The sequence below is a fragment of the Thalia democratica genome, chromosome 9 (assembly GCF_965202585.1).
Source record: "Thalia democratica chromosome 9, ktThaDemo2.hap1.1, whole genome shotgun sequence".
Classification (NCBI taxonomy): domain Eukaryota; kingdom Metazoa; phylum Chordata; class Thaliacea; order Salpida; family Salpidae; genus Thalia; species Thalia democratica.
In genome coordinates this window covers 2,074,539-2,096,728 of record NC_139173.1, presented here as the reverse complement: position 1 = coordinate 2,096,728, position 22,190 = coordinate 2,074,539, and the positions used below count along the sequence as shown (strand labels likewise).

The 22,190-nt window shown below is 23.0% G+C and overlaps 1 protein-coding gene and 1 non-coding gene across 2 annotated transcripts; one reads left to right on the top strand and one right to left on the bottom strand.

Annotated features, from left to right (window-relative positions):
* Positions 1 to 1,280: 1,280 nt before the first annotated feature.
* LOC145844301 (neurocalcin-like) lies at positions 1,281 to 11,776 on the bottom strand. The gene is made up of 5 exons (XM_082951692.1): positions 11,657 to 11,776; positions 7,187 to 7,310; positions 5,799 to 5,944; positions 1,655 to 1,742; positions 1,281 to 1,381 (listed from the first exon to the last, which is right to left on the bottom strand). The coding sequence occupies exons 1-5, from the start codon at positions 11,774 to 11,776 to the stop codon at positions 1,281 to 1,283; spliced, it is 579 nt and encodes a 192-aa protein (XP_082807818.1).
* A 9,603-nt stretch (positions 11,777 to 21,379) lies between these two features.
* Positions 21,380 to 21,451, top strand: Trnap-agg (transfer RNA proline (anticodon AGG)). The gene has a single exon. It is a non-coding gene; the product is annotated as a tRNA-Pro (tRNA).
* Positions 21,452 to 22,190: the final 739 nt, after the last annotated feature.

Genomic DNA, 22,190 nt, shown 5'->3' with positions numbered 1-22,190 from the left:
AAATTAATTGATATCAACAGCACATGAACAGAAGTTATTGCTTTTAATAATGCACTGGAAAATCAGGTTATGTACTTGAAATTTACATTATTTTGTTTATTTTTAATATTTTAGACTGTTTTTAAATACCTTTAAAAATTAAATGATTGATTAAACTTTACTTCTTAATTCACAAACAATGTAAAAACTATCTAAATTAACAACTCATTTAAAAAAAAATTAATACTTAAAGTTATTGTTTTTTATGCATTTTGAAGACAGATTTTAAATTCCGTTTATATAGGTAAATAATAGGTAAATCCCTATTTTCATTAACCTCAGTTTTAGCCCCAAAGTTTAGGCCGGATCCCAACAGCGCAACATTTGAGATCTCAACATCAAAACCTGAGTCACTAAAACAGGACACGCAAGAATAAAAGTTAACGAAAAATAAAATTGTATTCAACGATTTAAGATAAAACAAATAAACATAAACCAAAAACTATTTAAAGTTAAGTTTGTAAAGAACTAAATGATAAGTTTAAACTTCTCTGTTTAAAATAAAAGGCGTTAACTTAGTACAAACAAAAAGAAATAGTAAATTCACATTTATATAAAAGTATAACTAATGGATGATTTTCTAGATGTATTGTTTATAAGACATAACACAATTGTAAAAAACCAATAAAAGTAAATTAAAAGTCTATTAAGAGGAGGCGTAGGAAAAAAAAAATATATATATAAAATTAAAAATCAGTAACTAATTTGGATAAAATAGAACTTTATAAATTTTATACTTTTCTTTTGTTTTTAAAGTAAAACTATAGGGTTTTACTGATGTTTATAGTATTTAAATTAAATGTTTTTTGTTTTAAGCGAAAATTGTGTACACATTCTGATATCTTGAGGTAGCTTGTTTCACATTTTCTCAGTGAAAAAATGAACCTTGCCACAGACTGTTGATAAAATGATTAAACAAACAAAGAAATAGTTGTACCCGTTTAAAAGTATTTTAAGTTAAATTAAAAAGCAAAACTGTAATGAAACAACATATTTTTTTGTATTGATTCGTCACAAAATTACAATTATTAACACCATTTACAAATAAAAAACATGTATAGATAAAAATTCACAATGTTTGTATTAAGTATAGAACACTCGTTAATTTCTAAACAAAAAGTAAAATCTAAATAAATTTAAACCAAAAAATAGTTTAAAGTTGACCCAGATAGCACACATCGTGTATTGAATCATAAAATGACGTCAATTAGTAACGTAATGAAAGTGAAATGAAGTCACAGTTAATGATCTGATGACATCATAGCCAGCGGTTGCTCGATTAACTTTATCAGCCTTTGATCTTTTTTCACCCCTTCGATGAACTCCGCCACCGTGATTCTACCTGTATGTAGTTATTATGACGTCACAACTAACTAATTTAATTAAACATTTAATTAATAATCCTCATGTTGTTAAGCATCAACCAAGTAGATGCAAAAGGTGCACTTTAAAAGGGTAAGAAAGCTAGTGTTATTTATGTATTATAACACAGGAGCTCTTTTTAAATTATATAAAGCTAATAATATTCCAAACCATCGTTTATAACGTGTGCAATTAAATCAATATTGCCATATAATATTTCAAATTGATATGTGTTAATGTACATGAAATTTACCATCCATGTCCTTGTCAATTCCATGAAAAGCTTCAACTCCGCATTTCTGTTGTTCCGGTTCACTGACTCCATTCATACTGTATACCGCCTGATTCAGAAAAATTAAGTTAATTGTTATTATTTGTAATAATTAATAAAAGTGGTAGTAGTTATACAAGTGTTATAATTTTAATCTTAATATTAGTTGTCGTGGTGCACTTACTCCGTTCATACTGTATACTGCCTAATTCAGAATAAATATAACAAAAAATAAAAATAAATCAATTAATCAAAGCATTATTGTGATATCATAAGTGATGGAATAAATTATTTAGCGAAATAATTGTAAAAGTTGTCATAATTTTAATCTTAGTTGTCGTTGTGCACTTACTCCGTTGTACTTACTGTACAGTGTACACAGCCTATGTGACGTAATAATTGTCATGTCATAGCCAGTTTGTGTGGCGTCATAAAGAGTTTAGAACATTTCCAATGGAGCAATACCGTCTTTTTTTTGGGCGATTTGTTAAGACGGGGGTAATAACTAGTTTGGGACAAAAAAGAGGCGATTTTAAGATTTTAGGTAGTTGTAGAACTTGAACCAAACTAACTTGCATGGGGTTTCTAATGAGTAAAGGGGCGATTACTTTTAAAATATCCGCCAGAGGGGAGATTTTATTAACTTATTACAATAAGTTAGGAAACCTCCTGGTTTAGAACAACATTTGATGAAACAATTAGCTATTTGATGTTGAAATAAGTTAAGCGATGTAATAATTAGGAGTTAAAATTCTTTACGTGTATTACTTTAAATATATGTAAATAGAAATTTGAAAAAAAAGTCAAATAAAGATAGTTGAGAGTAGAGTTCGTTAGTTTGTTTTAACAAAAAGTTGTTATTTAAAACATTAATTTATTTTTTCCTTAAAATTTATAAACTCGCTTTTTCTTTTGCTTTATATAAATTTGAACTTGGCATTGAGTTTATAGAAATTAAAGCAACTTCAAAACACTTTCTACGTAAAAGTAATAATTTTTGAATAAAGCCAATTATATTGCGAATAATCATCGAAGGAAGAAATTATTTTCCAACTTTTATTTTGGCGGTCAAGGTCATAAAAAATATAAAAGTAAATAATTTTAAGATAAATTTGTTTAAAAACTATATAGTTTTCATTCGATATAACAAACTAAACATTTAATGTTGAGAAAAATAGTTTTAATAAATTTTTAATTGAAACAGATTTTACAAAGGAATCTATTTGAGATGAAGATTTATGTACTTGAAAATGTTTATTGAAAAAAATATACAGTTTGCGATGAAACTCAGTATCTATCTGAATATTTCAAATATTTTTTTAAAACACAATTTGTACAATTTTTACTAACAACACTTTAAGCCTAAATGCTTTTTTATATTATTTTTTTATGAAAATATCTGTTTAGTTTATTTTATTTTTTATTTTTCTAATAAACGGATAATTAAGAACTAAAAAAAGTTATCAAGGCATATGCACTAAATATAACTAAAATCTTTTTGCTTAAGCTATTGTTGCATTGTTAATATTAACAATAACTTTTTATTTTAATTGATAAAAAGCGAAAATTCTGTATAATTTATTGAAATTTAACCCAGCAAACAACGTTTGTTTTCGCCGTACAAATGTATTAACATGCAAATATTACAAAACTTTACATTAACAACAATGTTTTGTGTTAAAGTACATTTCTTAATTACGTATTTTATACCTGAGTTCGTTTATAAAAAAAAAAATTATAAAAAAAAAATTCAGCTACACAAAAGTTTAATTTAAGTTATTTGACTATAAACAATTACATTAAGTGTATCATATTCTAACAAAGACCATTTTAAAGCTGTTAAACAAGAGACTAATTATACTAAAATAAAACTATACTTCAAACAAAAACAAACATAAAAGACTAACTTGTAGTTCCATGTGTTCGATATTGACAATACAACTTAATAAAGTTCAGTCAAAAGTACGCTTAGTATTAAGTTAGGAACGATAAAAAATATTTAACTTCTAAGAAGACCGATCTATTGATTTAAACTTTTGACAAGTTTATATCGGTACTTTTATATATGTGAAATAACAAACAGCTTTATTAAAAATCAATAAACTATTTTTGTCACTTAAAAATAGCCGTCTGACCGGGTTGATAAAATAAAAGTTTAGATTTCAAAAGTCAATATTGTTTTATTTTTTTTGATTTTTTAAACGTATAATCAAACTTTCCAGATTATTGGAAACTTTTTCAGATATAAAGTGATCGTAGTAACAACACTCACGTAAAATTTTTAATAACTTTTTAATTTATAAAGTTGACTATTTTTGAAAAATCGTTTTACATATATCCAAATAGCTTTTAATCAGTTTATTAGTATTTAAATTAACCTTAAAGTCATAGATAAAATTTTTTGAACAAAAATTGCATAAAAAACTAAAATCAATATTTCAAAATACTGGCCCATGTTTTACTATCTACAAGAAAATAGATGTAAAATAACCAATAAACTGAGGCTAACCGTTGATTATTTGTTTGTTTTTATGCTATATATAGTTATAATTCGTTGTTTACTTTCTGTTAAAAATATTAAAGTTAATTTTTTGACGGTTTGTCGGAATGTAATTGAAAAAAACAAATATTTATAGTTACAATTAACATCGCTTAGCGTATAATAATGTCTTTTCAAATAGTTCAAATGTTTTTTCTTCTGTTATTTTTTTATAAGCAAGGTTGTATAAGTTTTTGAAGTTTAAATATAATAAAAATGCAAGGTTTTTTTATAAATTATCTTTCATAAATTTTAAAATTGATGTGCCTAAGAGAGTTTAATTTTAATCGTTTTAGATTTTTCAAAATTCTAGACAGTCAAAGTTCAGACAGTTTACCCGTATAAATGGGAAAAACCGAATTTTTGATTTACAAGTATTTAGAATTTAAAAGTGAAGTGTTAAAAAGCGTAAATTACAAAGTAATCTGAAATGTAATCCATTATTTTTTTTATCTGATGCAAAAGGTTTTAAATGGTGAATCGTGAACTGTTTAACGCAAACAAATAAAATTTCTTCTGTTTTTAGTCTTACAAGATCAGATAAGTTGAAAACTCAAGGTTCTTGTTGTTAGTTTTTAAACACCTAACTAACTTGTCAAATAAGGAAGTTTAAATTAAATTATAACATATAACATTATAAAAATAAAACTAAAGATTTTAGTCAACTCAACATATTTCTTTGTATTTTTAAACTAAAAATAAAAAAAATAATTTTTTTTTAGTATTTATTATTAGTACAAATAAGATAGCTTCGATCCCGTCTGCTCTTTTATTACAATTATTTTATTATTAATAAGGTTTTTTTTTATTAATTTTTTTTCATGGCTTTCTAAACTTTAAATTTGATACTTAAAACAGCTGCCAAAACTTGTATAAAAAACTTGATTAAATTCCCTAACAAAGTATATCATAAAGCCAAGATTATTTTATTTTGATTACTATTTCAATTGCTAACGTTTTTATCAAAAACATACGCTTATTGTTGTAATTTATAATAAGTTAGAGCTACTTGTATTAAAATAATTAAGTTAGTAATATATAAACAATATAAACAAACATTAGTCTAAATAACAGCTTGAACAAGCTTAAATAATCTTTATAGTTCTTACTTTATGTTAAATAAGCCATAAAGTATTAAATTAAATTGAAAATGAAATGTTCATGATTTAATTTAAATATGCTTATTAAGATTTTACTATTTTTGAAATAACTAGTTTAAAACTCATAATAAGTTATTTTAAGTACAAGATGTTGATAGCCTTCATAGTTAATACCATCTTGTCAAGAGAATACAATCCGTCTTTTTTTGATCATATATAATAAAACAGCCAAATAGTTGTGTACATTTTACTTCAGATATTACAATAAAAGTTATCGACTTAATAATAAGGAGAATAATAACTTTATATTTTCAAATACCATTTTGTTTGAAAATGTAATTCATAAATTTAAAATAAAAAAAACAGTTAATGAATTATCAATACTAATTACCTTCATAGATTCCTTCATTTCATCCAGTGCAATTATCCCATCTTTATTTTGATCATACATGTTAAACAATAAAATAATTAAATAAATACTAATTACCTTCATAGACTCCTTCATTTCATCCAGTGTAATTAACCCATCTTTATTTTGATCATACATGTTAAATGCCCACGTCAGTTTCTCGTCTAAGCTTCCTCGCATTGACATGGACAATCCACAAATGAACTCTCTGAAGTTGACGTATCCTGAAATTTGATATGTTTACATATTTATATTTTTATTATTTTGTTTTGTATTTACATTGTCTGAAGATGACGTATCCTGAAGTTTTATATATTTACATATTTATTTATATTTTTTACACTGACTGAAGTTTACGTATCTAGATAGAAAAATAACGAAGTTTATTTTTTGTTATAATGATTACATATTTTTTCTTAGTTTTCACATTTGTAAACGAATCCTTTTGTAAAAATTAATATAAGTATTTTAGGTATAGGCTAATTTTATACAATATTCATTAAAATTAACAAATTTTTAAACGCAAAAATAATTTAAATATATTATTAAAATAAATAAACAATATAAAGTTTTCATCAAGCTAAATTAAGAAAAATTGACTTAACTATAAATTAGAATTAATCCCTGTACGGTAGTTACCAAAATTCAAAATTTGACAAAAACTATAAAAAAAAGATCAGTATTAATTGGCTAACAGAAACAATCAGTTATGTAAAATCTATATAACAGTAAAAAACTTAACCATTACAACTAAAAAAAGTATTACTTTTTGTTACCAATTATTACTTAAAACTTATAAAATTTGAGAGTTTACTCTATTTTGTTGTACACTACTAGCTTTTAGTATTTTTAATATGGTTTATAAATTCATAGCCTTAACTTTTTTTTCTTCGAAGAATGTTGTAACAAGTTTACCAATACTTAATAGCTTATTAATCGTATCTATTACTAGCAAGTTTAGCAGCTAGGTTATTTAACAAACTAGTAAAGTTTGCAACAACTCCGAATCTAGATTAGTGTTAAAAATTCACCATACGTTACATTTGAATTTAAATATATACTCGTTTAAAAGTGACTCATATGCAACATAGGTATTATGTTAACTGAATATTTTGAACATATGCTGGAGGTAGCCTATCTTTAAATCCCATCTATTGAACGCAAAATGCAAAATTTTATTTAGCTTAAGCTTCGAAGTATTTTCAGCGTTGTTTATTTATAAAGTAAAAGGTTTAAATACATGTATTGTTTATTTTATATGATAAGTTCATACGATTATCTGAAATACTTGTTTGAAGCCAATAACAAAAAAAATTGTTAATATTTTTAGTTTGTTTGAATAAGTTATGTTTTACGTTTTAGTTATAGTTTTTTAAATTCATTCAAATCATCATTTTATATATCTAAAGTAAATTTGTTGGTTATAAACTTTTTAATTTGATTAAGTATTCTAAATTGATTCTAACCATCATTATTGAAGTCAAAACTTCTGAAAACGTGTTGAGTATATTCTTTTTCACACTTTTTGTTCATATATTTCCCCAAAAAATCTTCAAAAACATCCTGGTCCATCAAGCCGTCTACGGATTGCTGTAAAAAGAAATAAAAGTATTATTTCTTTTAGTGCTTGTTAATTGTAAAAATAATACTAATTGTTTTAAAAAAAAGATTACTATTAAAACTTTTAGTTAAGATTAAATTTTCTAGGCAAAACATAAAATTTTTAGTGGTTTGTAAATTGTGGTAAAAAACTATTCAAATTTTTAAATTTTAAATTGTACAAAAAATAAACAGAAAAATAAATTTATACTGTTTTTTATTGAATAAAAAAGGCTTTATTTAAAATAGTATTTGTATGATAAAAGTTGATTACTAGTAAAAACATATACTCTCACTAAGTGTTTCTGTTTTTTAATATTTTCATTTCTACTTGCAAAATTTAAAGTAACAGGGTTAAGAATAAATGAGACAAAAAACTTTCAATTTGACTTTAAAACTGCAGTTTTGTAAATTTTACGGTTTTTTAGTTAACGCTCACAGTAAACTTAAACAAAGCTAACTAGTGAACATATGTTACTTGTTAGTTTAAATAAAAAAATAATTTTGGTATAAAAATAGTTTTTACTTATAAACACAAATTCTAAAGAGTTTTATTTGTTTCAAGATTGCAAAAATTAAAGGTATATTTAAGTTTTAATCTACTTCTGCTTTTTATTTTTATTTTTAAAGTTATCTTTTATAAAAAAGCAACCATTTGGTTATATAATAAAAGAATTACTAAACACTAGAAGCTAAAACTATTAAAAAACACTAAAACTGTCATAATATTGATATCGAATATTGTTTAACTGTATGAAACAGTTTAATTACCTGCTACAAAAACACTAGAATTATAATTTACCTAATAAATTAAGACATTAGATTTTCTTCTTTAGATTTTTGCAATTTAGAATTAAAATTTTATTAAAAATGCAAGCTAAAAGTAGGTATACAAACATAAAATTAACACTTCAGAAAGCTTAAAGTGTATTTTGTCGGCATAAAATCTTCTAAATACAATGCGTAAAATTGCGGACATAATACAAAGCTTAAAAAACAATTTTTAATTTAATTTAATGTGTATTAGTTCTAAAAACTCTAAAATCGATTTTCAGCCAATAATACTATGTCAAAGTTTTCTATCACTTATGAAACAATTTAAAGTAAATTACAGTGTTTAAAAGCTTAATTGAAAAAAATTGTATTACTTTGTAAAGTGAGTTACTTAATTCAAACAATATCCTTTGAAGCTTTTAAATTTTATGAACTTTTACTCTATAAAATTCACTAAGTAAAACTTATATATACTATTTTATGTGTCATTAATTAGGCAAAGTCTTTAAAAACAAGTTATGTTACTTTATTAGCTGCATTTTGAACTTAGTCAACTCTGTGTAAAAAGATCTTTAAAGTCTGTTTAAATAAAAAAATCACTTTATCCTTAATAAATATTGATAGACGTATTAGTTTAAAACTTTTTGTAACGACCAGTATAAAATGTATAGCTATTTTAAAATCAATTAAAAACTATTTAATGGTTTTAAGCTTAAACAGTCAAGTAGAAAAATATTATTAATCCGTTTTAACTACTTAATTATTAAATAAATAAAACAAAACTAGTGTGAATTTTTATGACTGAAAAAGTAAGAGTGTTTTTGTGTCTATGTATGCTTATATTAAACTGTGGTTTTTTTTGTTAAATATATTGATAACAAATACATTTAAAATCTTTTTTTTTCATATAACTTTTAAAATGTAATAGAAGTATTTTAAAACATTTAAAATGTAGTTTTTGTAGAGACGGATAACTTTTTCAACGTTAATGTATTTTTAAGCTTTTTAAAAACTTACAATAGTCAGTTTTTACATTTCAACTCGTTATTTTGGTTTATTTTCGATTTAAGCAAACTAAACTTTATTAAAGTAATAAAAATTATACTCAAACTCAAAATAACAGTTTAGGTCGTACAAATTTGTTAAAAGTGTATTTCAATGTAGTTAAGTATAATATTTTTTGGAAACAAACAATACTTTAGCGAAATACTTTGAAAAAATAAATAAATTTACAATTATAATAGTTTACACAAAACATATGTTGCTCTAAACATGGTCTAAACATCTTAAAGCTGTACTTTTTAAAATATTACCACATGCTTTAATTATAGAAAAACACGAGTGTATAAATCTAGATTAATCTATTTTGGTTTAAACAATAATTTAACCTCTTATGTTTTCTGATTTGATTAAAGTCAGCTGAAACGCTATTAACTTAATTATTAATTTTTTTAATTAAGAATGCTCATAAATGAAACCAATTGAAAACATTTTTTCTTTCATCTTTTATAACATTAATCAAGCTAAACGTATATTACAGTAAAATATTTCTTAGAAAACTATTTAATGTATATATTTAATATACGTTAAAACATAAATGAATATTTAATTTAAAGTTGATCTTTTAGTTTTTGAAATCATAGAGTGCAATTTATTTTATTTGAATACATAAGACATTTAACATTTAAATTTTACCGCAACAAGCCTTGTGTATAAGTTAATTGAAAGTTGCTACATATTAAGTGCGGTTTTAAATGAACTATAAATAAATAATTTTGGTATTTTGGTATTTAATTAAAGACTCGCAACTTTTATAAAAAACATAAAGCTCAAATTTCCAAGAATATTCAAACCACTCAGTTTTAAATACGAGAAGCTTTAAAAATAATTAATTTAAATGATAATCTTAAAAGTAAAACTAATTTTAAACTAAACAAGTCAGTTATTTTTACTAAAAGATTTATCACAAAAAGCTGAGTGTAACTTAGAAAGTGCATTCAGTTTTTAGCAAGTTTTGTAGTTGGTTTAATTAGAGTTCGCTTTTATTACTGTTTAGTATGAATTGCACATACAGCCATCTTTCAACTTGCATAAAATAAACTTGCTTTGCTTTTCAAATGTGTTTGTATTATTATCTCAAGTTTTGTAGTTAAGTGAGTTTTTTAATTTCAAAGTTTTACTAATCAGTTGTAGATGGCTTATCAAATTAAGAAACAACCAAGTTTTATGCTTTGTATTGTCTTTTATTGTTAAATTTTTTTTTAAACAAGTAAATTTATAACTAAAATTCCGTACAGATGTATAACTATCTATAAAGATTTAACTTTGTAATATAAACATAAAGTGTGATTTAAAACAACTTTAAATTTAAGTATAGAAAAATTAGTTTGCAGGTTTAAACTAATAGACCTTTTAAAGCTAATAATGAAGTTTATTTCTAGTGAGTTACCTTAGACCAGTGGTCGTCAAGCTGATTAAAATTTGTGCACCCTGAATTGCAAATAATATATACGGTGCACCCCTAGACTTAAGTAAGTGCGCCAGTAGTGGTTAAAACAAGTAAACATTTAAAACTGTTTTTACTAGGCCTTAACAGAAATTTCTGTGGTTTTAATTGATTAAAACTATTTTTTTTACATAAAAATGCTCTATAAACTAAACTGAGAATATATACTTAAACTAAACATTTGAACTTATCTCCACTTATATTTTTTTTTGTTAATTTAAGCATATTTTAACAACAGTATTTTACCGCTCAGATGTTATAAGCTTGTTTTTATTTCCTCAACCCCCATTAAAAATTAGCACTACTAATATACAATGTTACTAAAATGTTTAGTTAACTTAACTTTATTAACTTTTATTCAGTGATTACTTACAAAATGAGCTATTAGGACTGTTATTAGCTTTACTAATAAACCATACAATTTTTTTATTTACGTGACATGAAAATTTTATGCACCTTAAAATACGTTTCGTGTACCCCAAATTTTTTCGTGCACCCCAAAGTAAATTTCCTGTACAATAGTGTGCACCAGTGTACACCTTGACGACCTTTGCCTTAGACTAAAAACACAAGTTGAAACCAAAACGAAAACTATTTTATTATTTTAAAATCTAAATGTTATCGTAGTTTGTGGAGATCACTCTCACGAAATCTTATTTGAATTTAATATTTAGTATTAAACCATGAATAGCCAGAATAATATCTTGAAAAAAATAATTGCACGAACCTTGAGTTAAAGTGAGGTTTGACTTATTTTTAAGTAAAACAAATATTAACTTAACCTTAAAACAATAATTTAAAAAAAATAAAAGTTCAGGACTACATCAGACTTTGAATATTTTCAAATACTAAATTGCTATTACACAACAGAGAAAGAAAAAAAGAAATTTTTGAAAAAAATTACAGTTTTAAAAACTAATAAATTAGTTTTTTTATATAATACTTTACAAAAAAAGTTTTTTTTCAACTAGTATGTTTTTCAACATGCGAAACATAATAATACTTCTTCAATTGAAAATTTTGTCAGTACATTCATTAAGAAAAATAATAATCTAACCTTAACAAAATCTTCATAACAAGATAGTATTTCTTCAATTGAGAAATTTGTCAATATTTTGATTTGGTGGGCTTCCTTATCAGTAAGAGGTCCTACATGGTTAGATACATTTCCTCCCATTGTTTATTATTATTAGGTTAATTATTGTGTTTATTCTGTATATTTAGGTTATTTTTACTGTCCGTTACATACGTTTCATACATATTAAATTAACAAAATTAAACTAATGCTAAACTAAAAACTTAATAATTTATCAAAAATGAAGTATTAACTATTGCATTATTTTTTAATTGTTTGTTTATTATGTGTACTCTATAAATTTACAAAAAATAAATATAACTAAATTTAACATATAATCTGGTAGAGTGTTTATCAAGTCAAACGTTAAACTGTTGGGTTTTTCGTAAGCTGTAAAAATTAGTTTATTACATTAATATAAATATGTATATTCTGTAAATTAAAATTAAAATAAAACTAAATTTAAGATAATATCTGGTACAGTATTTATCAAGTTGGACACTAAATTTATAAGCTTTTTATGATCTGTAAAAACTAGTTAATTTCTTGTTTACTAAAACTTACGTTTAACTGAATATAATCTAATTTATCAACAATGATGTTTTTGATGTATAATTTTTTTCGCAGAAATGTTAAATAGAAAATGTTTTTAGCTAGTTTTTAAGTATTTTACAAGCTGTTAAACTTATTAAATAAACTATACTTGAATCAAATTTTATTAATTAAGCAATAACCTTATAATTTAATCTCGTACAACTAAAAAATTAAATAAAAATTATTCTATAGCTAAGAAATTGTACAAAAGATTGTACTTTTTAAAAGGTAAAGATATACATTCATTTTTGATTTTGACTAAACACTACCTAGTAGTTTAAAAAACAATTTAAGCTTTAATAGGAGGAAGCAACTCTTGTAATTATTCAAATAAAAAACTTCACTTATTTCCCATCAGAAAACATACTAAATAAAAGTTTTCTGTCAACTTCAAAAATCAAACAAAACAAAACTTAAAACTAAACTAAATTTTGAAACTGTTTCTTATATACTACTACACAGAAGTCATACTGAGAGCTTTCCAAAACTTCATATAACTCCCGTATAGCGTATAATGCTTTTAACACTTTTGTCTGAACTTCTTATGTAGTTTTCAATAACCGCAGACAGTAAAAAGTTTAGTTGTTTTTATGTAAGTGTACAACTGTTTCAAAATACTTTACTGTAACGTTCACCTAGTATTAGTTTTATTCAAACTTCAACCTTTTGTAAAACATAACTTGCTACTCAAATAGCGCAGTAGCTTATAGATAAGTTGCATTTCAAACTTTTTATAAATTTAGCATTGACCTAAATATTTCAGTCAAAAAGAGTTTTTAGCTTCATTTTCAAAACAAAGTACTTATTTACTTATCTATGTCAGCAGATGCGCTACAGAATAAATTTTAAGCCGTCTCGCCACAATCTACTTCGATTGATACTTGAGTGAACTTTGCACTCGAAGTTGTAAGCTGTTGAAAGCCGTAGCAGAGTTGAATTGATAAACCAGGTTAAATAAATTAAACTTGAGAAATACATCGAATCTGTAGAGTTGAAGAAAGTGTAAACAAAGGTCAGATAATTTATACATAATCTGAGTGGTAAACAAAACTGTGTGCAAAATGTATTTTTTGCTTAGTTAATTGTAGCAAGTTTTTTATACGTATTTGCAATTAATAAAAGATTTACTTTACATTGTTTAGTATATTTTTACTTTCTATTAAAAAACTAAGTTAATCAAAGAATCAATTATCTAATTTTTTAAGTATTGTCTATATTTTTATGTTTTAGTTTTTAAGAATTCAAAAAATTTTAATAAGCTTACAATGTTTTTTAAAAACATTTATTCTTAATATTTATCAACTTTAATTGTAACTATTTATTAAAACAGCTAAACAAATGAAATTTATGATATTCTACTTTAAATCTTTAAAGAAAATTAAAAAGATACATATAAAAATAAAAAGAATAAATTAAAATAAAAGACTTATTTTAAGTAAACGATATCTATTTTAGTAGTAATATTTTATTTTACTAAAACAGTATACTTTTTAATTAGTTTGACAAAAACAAATAATTTTTTAAAATTAAAAATACATCTTAAAATTAAAGTAGCTAAAACACAAAGCAGTAGTTGTTACAAAATGTTTTCTTCCAGCAATTAATTTAATTAATTTTTTTTTCAAAGAATACACTAGCCTGTCTGATCAAATCAACAGTTTTTTAGGAATGTTAAAACTTAATTAGTATGCTGTAAATAATGTAGAATTAAACTTAATGTACTGAAAACAACTTGTAAAAAAATTAAAATATATATAAAAGATCATAATTGAAATATAAAAGTTTCTGTAGCGTGCATTAATCAAAACTTAAAACAATAGCGCTTTTAGTAATGGTTTCATTATTTATTCGAAATAAATTACAAGAACATAAAATCAGCGTTTTCAATTAATCTTTTGTTATATGTTTATGTAAAGTTCAACGTATTTTTCTAATAAAATTCAAAAATAGACTGATATTTGTTATTACGACGTTTTTTGATTGTTTTGAAGATAACAAGCACACATCAAAATACGTTTATTGTGACGTAATAAGTTAATTTTGTACTTCATCAAACGTAAATGACTTTTGAAGATTTATTTATATATATTTTTATTTTCTAAGGTAAATACAATACCAAAAGTTAAAAAGAAATTTGTATTTAAGTATGTTTTAAAATCCTAAGTCTTTATAAATATTGTGATAAAAGTTTAAATAGAAACTCTTGCAGTATAAGATTTTATATAAATATAATTTACTTATTTCAAAAAAAAAAATTCTTTGACAACTTTGATACTTTATAACAAAAGTCCAACTCTAGAGATTCGCTTATACAAGAGTATTCTTGTATAAATATTTTATTATTAAAGATTTTATTTTACTACACACAAATAAATTATTCAGTTATACTTTTCTATCAAAACAAAGTTGTTCAAAATCAAAACATTTGTTTATTTGTTTGAATTTTTTGTGGTCTAAATGTTTTTCAATATTTTAACTAATCCTTGAAGCTTAAACTGAAACAGATAAAAAAACATAATGTTTACAAATACTTTTCAAATTTTTTATTGCAAGGTTTAATGGCTAGTAGTAATTGTTATAACTTTTTTCATTTTCTTTTATGTATTATATGTTTGAGTAATAATTAAAATGATTAATTTAAATACAAAAAAAAAACTACGTTTATTAAAAATATTATTTATACGATGATAACAAGAACTACTTTTTACAACTGAAATAATGATTTTTTTTAAACAAAATAAAACATTTCCTTTCATAGAGTAGTTTACATTCAAAAAATTTATATATTTTCTCTATCTAAAAACAAATAATTCTGTTATTAAATATTTAATATTTTATAAAACTGTTTTAAATAAAAAACTACATTAAAAACTCGAAATGAAACTTCAGAATTTACAAAAACTAAAGCTAAATCTTAATACATTAATATTAAGTTTTAATGTATTTAACCTAGAGCATGTTTATGTGCAATGCATTATAAGTGATTGCTCAGAATAAATGAAAGCATTGTTTAAAAGCATACCACTAAGTGAAAACTACGATTTCAACTTCTAGCAGAAAATCTTAATATTTTAAAAGGATGCTTGGAGCAAGGTAATGACAGAATTTCAATAGTTTTTGACATAACTTATATACATTCTTAAATACATAAAATTTTCTCTAGCTATAAATTCCTTTTTATTTATCAATAGCTTTGCTTATCTAAGTTCTTTCTTTTTGCATAAAAATTAGTACTTTTAATACAATTAACTAACCGAAGACTTTAAAGTTCTAGGAATAAAACTTATTCAGCGACTACAATCTTTTTTGTGGCTAAAGTTTTAATAATTTTTTTTGCATGTTTAATAAAACAATGTTAAAACAACAAAACTATTAAAACAAACTACAACAGAACTCAAACTAAATACATACATTAGCTTCTAACAAACAAACTAAAAGTTTTAGAAATTTCTTTATAGTTTTAACGCATACAGATTTTAACTTTCTAAAGTAACGTTTTCATATCGTGCCAAAAATAGCTACTCAAAAGATCTACCTCATAATATTGCAAGTACTTAGTTAATATGCACTTTTAAAATGTAAGTATTAATAATGGACTTAAAATGGGACAAAAAAAAGCCTTAAAAAAAGTAATAAAAATTATATATGTCAAAACTTTCCAAGATGTCATTGAATTTGATATTTAAAAATAAAAATAGAATACATCAAACACTCGTTTGTATTTATAAAATTATACTTGAGAAACACCGCTTGTAAAATTTTAAAATTATAAATATTTGTGTTTAAGTATTAACGAAACTTATGAATATTTTTACAGTAAAATTAATAATGTTTTAAAGTTGATTACAAGTTTTAAGACTTGTTTTAAGTAAACTTATCACAATTAAAAGCTACACGTTTAACACGTTTAACATCTTTAACGATCAAAAATTACTAAGTCATTGATAACATATTTAGAATAAAAAATTAAATTGAGAAAATTTTAAACTAGTTAAAGTTGTTATGTACAATCAAGCAAATACTGACTTTTTCTAAAATTTTTCAAACATCCTTTAGTTTTAAGTATCTAATAAACATTAGATATGTAATGTAATTTAAAAGATTAACATAAACTTGAAACTAACAGAAACAAAAACAAAGTAAATCCTAATTTATCGAAAATACTCAAACTTCTACTATTACGCTACTGGTAACGTTTCTGCTAAACAGTGAAACTTTACAACAACTTTTACGCATTTTATATTGAGAAAATAGGTTCTCTTTACTGCTACACAGCGATTGTATGAAAATAGTTTCGAGAAATTACCAAAATATCTTAAGGTTACAACACTATTGATAAGTAAGATATTTAAGCGCTAAAATATTACATAAAAACCAAAGTTTCGATTACAAAATTCAACTTGTTTTTTAAGTTATTGTAAACGCATACAAATCTATGAAAATATTGTTTGAAGTTTCTTACAAATTATTTTTAGTTTTACATACTGTATATTTTCAGTATAGACCAGACTTATTTATCCTTAAAATATTAAAGACCTTCTTTCTATTATCTACAACTGTGATTAAATCATGTGCTCTAAAATTAGTTTCAACTTGTCTGTAAATAGTTTAAAAGTTAATTTTTCACGCACTAACAATTTTCAAAAATTCTTCTATTTAAAACATACGTTTTTAACGCAAATACTATAGCCTCGAAAGTTTGACATTTTAAGCTGTGGTGCATTGAACTTTTGTATAGCTTACAAACTTATTAACCGTGAAATCTATGGAAAACATTTCAATTATTGTATTATGTTTTTTACCGCGTTTTTGAATAATAAGTAGAACATTAGTTTACTTAAAATAGTTTTTGAACGACAACTTTTTAGTTTAAAAGTTTTCTGAAGCATTTAATAGACTGTATTGTGTATTGTATACTTATACTTGTCTAAAATAAATTTAAGTTAATCATGTTTTATATATTTTTGTAACGTCCATTTATTGTGTTTTATACAAATTAATATAGTGTAAAAAACTATATAAGAAGTAACTTTTAAATTTTTGTATTTTTCTTTAAAATGCTTGTTTAACTAAAATAAAATATTAACATCAAACTTTTAAAAATGTATTTTAGAAATGCTGGATCTTTCTAAAAAAATTTAGCGTTATCTTGAAATCTATTTTCAAAACCTTTTATATTAAGTTATTATTTGTACATTTTGGCACTACTGTATAACATGTAAAATTAACAAGCGTGAAAATTTAAAACATTTCTAGTGTAAACCTTTTTTAAACGTATTTTTTTTTCACCATATAATAAATTTATTTGTAGACTTTTATAATTTTGTATATTAAGATAAATAGATATTTTTAATTAATGTTTGTTTGTACTAACTAAATAACACCTAATTATTGACTGTATTTATTTTCACGTTTAACTAAACTGTGTTTTTTAGTTTTTGCTATTTTATGCGAACCGCTTACCTTGTATTTTTTTGTTTTTACTAGAGTATTTATAATAGTTTAAAGAATTTTTTATTAAAATTTTAACGTAACATATTTGAAAAGTAAAAACTAGTTTAGACAAAAAGTTCTAAATTACTATATATTTTTTAAGCCTAAATCACAATTGAGTCTGACTGCTTTAAAATTAAATTATTACTAAACAAATAAAAAAAATACTTACGTTACAAAATTATAGACTGCCTACTTTTGAAAAATATTAATCTTATAACTGTTTTAACTATTTAGAATTGATAACCATTTTTTAGAAATAATTAGTATTTTTTTAAAAAGTAAATTAAGTCCGCTTTGTTAGATTTAACATTTTGAAATTTTTAGTGACTTTTTATAAAAAACAGTCTAAACTATTTTACAGTTTTTCAATCAAGCTTTAATGGAAATAAAAACTACGATACTTAAGTATTTACTGAAGTTTATATAAAAAACTGAACAAAATGTTAAAAAAATGTTGTTGAATTTCTAAACTAAAATGCCAGTATTCACATATTCTTTGTACATCAAAAAAGTATACTACAAGCGGCATACTATTACATTACTAGTACACTTCTAATAGTGCTTTAAAATACTTTCTACAGCCTGACATACAATAAATTCTATCTTGCATTATTTCTTTACTAAAATTAAAGTACCAGGTTAGTGAAGTTTTTATATAAACAAAAAAAAAACTGTGAACAAAGCTTATATAAACTTATAAAATAAAACGTGTTTTGTTTACCTTCGATAATAATATTATTACGATAATAAAACGTTTTTTGCGTCAAAAACTGTTAATTTATTAATTAAAATTTCTCTATAATTGATAACTATTTTTCTGGCTTTGAAGTTATAAAATCAAGCTTTAAACTAGTTGATCTACAACAGATAAAAATAGTTTTGAAATAACAATTATATTTTATTTCAGATGCTAGAACCTTTCAGCTTAATTAGTTCATATTGAAAACATTAAAAAATCAATTAAAATTATAGTTAAATGTCTTTTAAGGTAAATTAAATGTCAAGTTAAGCATGCGTAAGTTTAAATTACATTTTCAACAATTCAAAACACTAATTTAATTCACAATTTTTTTTTAAACTTATATAATGTTCTTTAAAAATTCATCAAAATATAAAGTTAGTCTTTGAAGCATCTTATACTTGTCACAATGTTAATTTAGAAATGTTTACAACATCAAATTAAAACATTTGTTTGAATATTTTGATGTTGTTCACAAATCTATCAACTGATTTTCATTGTTTTTCTATATTCTGACAATTTAAACTTTTACTTTTTTTTTTAATTAAAATAACTATTGTATATTTACAAACTTTTTTAAATAAATCTGAAGAACACTATAGACAATTTAAACAAATACTTTAAGTTGTTTAAAAAGCCACTTGTTTATTAAACAAGTCAAGTCAACTTAAAGTTTAAAAAAACTATTTAACCATATGAAATACAAATTAATATTCAAAACCTACTACTTTTTACGTTTTAAAATAACGTGCGTATAACATCTATAAAAAACACGTGTTTCAACAAATATTTGAGTTTTAACCTTTACAGAAATCTAATTTAAATACCTACTGAATGTCAGTTAACCATAGAAGTTAATTAGTGTTACTTAATATTGTGTTCGAAACACTATAACTTACAGATTCCTACATATTACAGTTTTTAATATTTAAAAACTTTATGATAGATCTTGTACTTATAAGAAGTTCTAAAAAAGATTAGAAAAAAAAAACTTGTACAAACTTTTAAGAATTTGATGTAAACATTTTTTTGATTTTATTATGAGTTTTATAACACTAGTAAAGAAATTTTAGTTAAAAAAACATTTTTTTATTAATTTAAATTTTGTCCAAATAAACTAGCTTAGTAAATCTAAATAAAAAACTTAAAATATCCACGACAACTTTTGATTATAAATTTTTGTCATTAACTTACAACTTTTACATTTTATTTAAATTAGCATAAATTACAAAATGCTTGTTTAGTCAAATAACTGTCTTTTGATTTTTTATCATTTGTCAATTACTTGCTACTTGTTTATTTAATTTTATTTAGTTTAATTTATTTAAATTTTTTGACTCATTGGTTTATATTTGACAATTTTATTTAAATAACTAAGTTTATGGTCGTAAGTTGAAAAACTTTATTGGTAGAGGTTTGAACTGTAGAAAAAAATTATTTCAATTAAAACTAAGTTCTAATTGCAAATTTTTTTAAAGAAATTAATGAAATTTTTGAGGGCTGTATCAAACTACCAAAAAAGCTGAATTACTAATGTTTTTATTAACATTTTAGTTTATAATCATTTAAATAAAGCTCTAATTAGATTATGTTAAATAATTATATTTTATTAAAACTTAAACTTTAGTTTAACGTTAAGCTTTTAATCAAACTTTATACTTTAAAAAAGTCGAAGTTTTTTTCATTTTTATTTAAAAAACTATTTAATGCACAAGTGTTTTTGTGTGTTGAATAGTATGTATTTTTCAAGTCTAATTTTCTTGTATTTTAAATTAAATAATGGTTAAAATAATAAACTTTTAAAACTGTTTGAGGTTTTTAATAACTAAATAAATTATTGAATAATATACTTCTTATAAAATAATGAACTATAGTAAAACTATAAGCAAAAGTTACGAAGTTTACTTCAATATTTTTTTTACTTTTTACAAACTTTTTATAAAAGTTTTGAAACGAAAATTTTCAAGATTTTAACAAAATTCTATAGTGATTAAATGTTAACAATACAAGTGTTTACTTTTTTTTATCTAGAACTCAGAAATTTCACTGATTAATTTAGGTCTTAAAGAAAGAGTTAACGTAAAATGTTGTAAAAATTTGTATACATATTCAAAAGTTAAAAGCATAAATAACAAAAAGTCTTGAAAACAATGTCTAAGTATTAAGACACATTTTTTTATAATTAACCATTTACAACTAAACATAAATATAGAAAATTCATAAATCTGTAAAAATATACAAAATACAAACACAAGGTAACTAACAAAACTAAGTTAAAAAACAGGATAATTAAAATGAGGGCATAAGGCAGTTAGTAGTATAATGAAGACAAACGTAGGTGAACACCGTTTGTGTTTGAGATTTAGAAATTTTTATCTAGAGACTTTATTGTCTAATCAAAGTTTGCTTATTAAGTATATATTTAATTTAAGTTAACACAATTTTCTACAACATTATAATACCACTAAAATTTCTTTACTTTAAAAGAGCAATACTTAATATCAAAACTAGAGTACTAAAATAATTTTAATAGTTTTTAGCTACCTACTAGAACATATTTTAAAACAAACTAAGCACACCTTTGTTATAAATACTAATTCAAACAAATTTTAATTTATCTTTAATATTTTATTGTATTTAAATAAAAATAAATGCATAAAAACGCAGTTTAACAATGTTTCTAATAAAAATTATTATATTCGACAGAATTATTCTAAATATGGGTATTTTTTTTATTTAAAATTTTAATTAAGTTTTAAGAATATTTTATGACTTTTATATAAACTAACGCTAAGAAACAACGTTTTATAAATGCTTAATGAATTAATCACTACATATTAAGATATATATAGCATTTTATTTCGCTGTTAATAAGTGGCCCGTTGGTCTAGGGGTACGATTTCCGCTTAGGCTGCGGGAGGTCCCGGGTTCAAATCCCGGACGGGCCCTTAATTTTTAGCTTTTTACTAAAGTTATATATTAATTATCAATAATAATTAAACAATTTGGTTTTGGTACTGGTTTAAACTAAAAAGTTTAAACATAAGTCACTAATTTAAAAAAGGTTTATTAATTAATTTCGTTTAGCTCTTTATCAGAATAAACTTGCTAAAAACTGATACTAATATAGTGCAAATTTAGTTATTATATAAGAAAAATTCCCAAAAACTGAATCTTTAATCATAAAAACAAAAAATGCTTATTTAAAGTACATATATTGGAAGTATGAAGTACTTATTTGACATTATGTATTTGTATGAAATACTTATTTATGTATGTATGTAAATTTATGTTTATATTCAACCCAAAAAGTTTTTTATACATCAGGTTTTTCGTTGTACCTTTAAAATTTACATAGTACATATATAATAAAACGAATGTTTATGCACTGCTTTGGTTTATTACCTGGTTTCGGTGAGCGTTAGCCGACCTTGTCAAATAAATTCAAAACAGTAAATAACATTTAGACATTGGCAGTAATGTGAATCTGGACTCATTGATGCGTAAAAACATAAACATTAGGTATTCAAATTTTAAAGAAAAATGCATAATTAGGTGAGCTTAATATTGGTATTAATTAATGAAAAAGTTTAAAAAAAAAACTAAATGCAATATGAACGAAGACACATAGTACATATAAAAAATTACTAATTTTAAATAAGTAAACATTTATAAAAACATTAATTA

Bases quoted from the DNA above. Each gene is read 5' to 3' on its own strand.
- LOC145844301 (XM_082951692.1), bottom strand. From the start codon at position 11,776: ATGGGAGGAAATGTATCTAACCATGTAGGACCTCTTACTGATAAGGAA. The intron at 1,743-5,798 runs GTAATTAGTATT...TTTCTGAATCAG, and splicing joins AAATGAAGGAGTCTATGAAG to GCGGTATACAGTATGAATGG. The intron at 1,382-1,654 runs GTAAATTTCATG...AACTACATACAG, and splicing joins AATTGACAAGGACATGGATG to GTAGAATCACGGTGGCGGAG.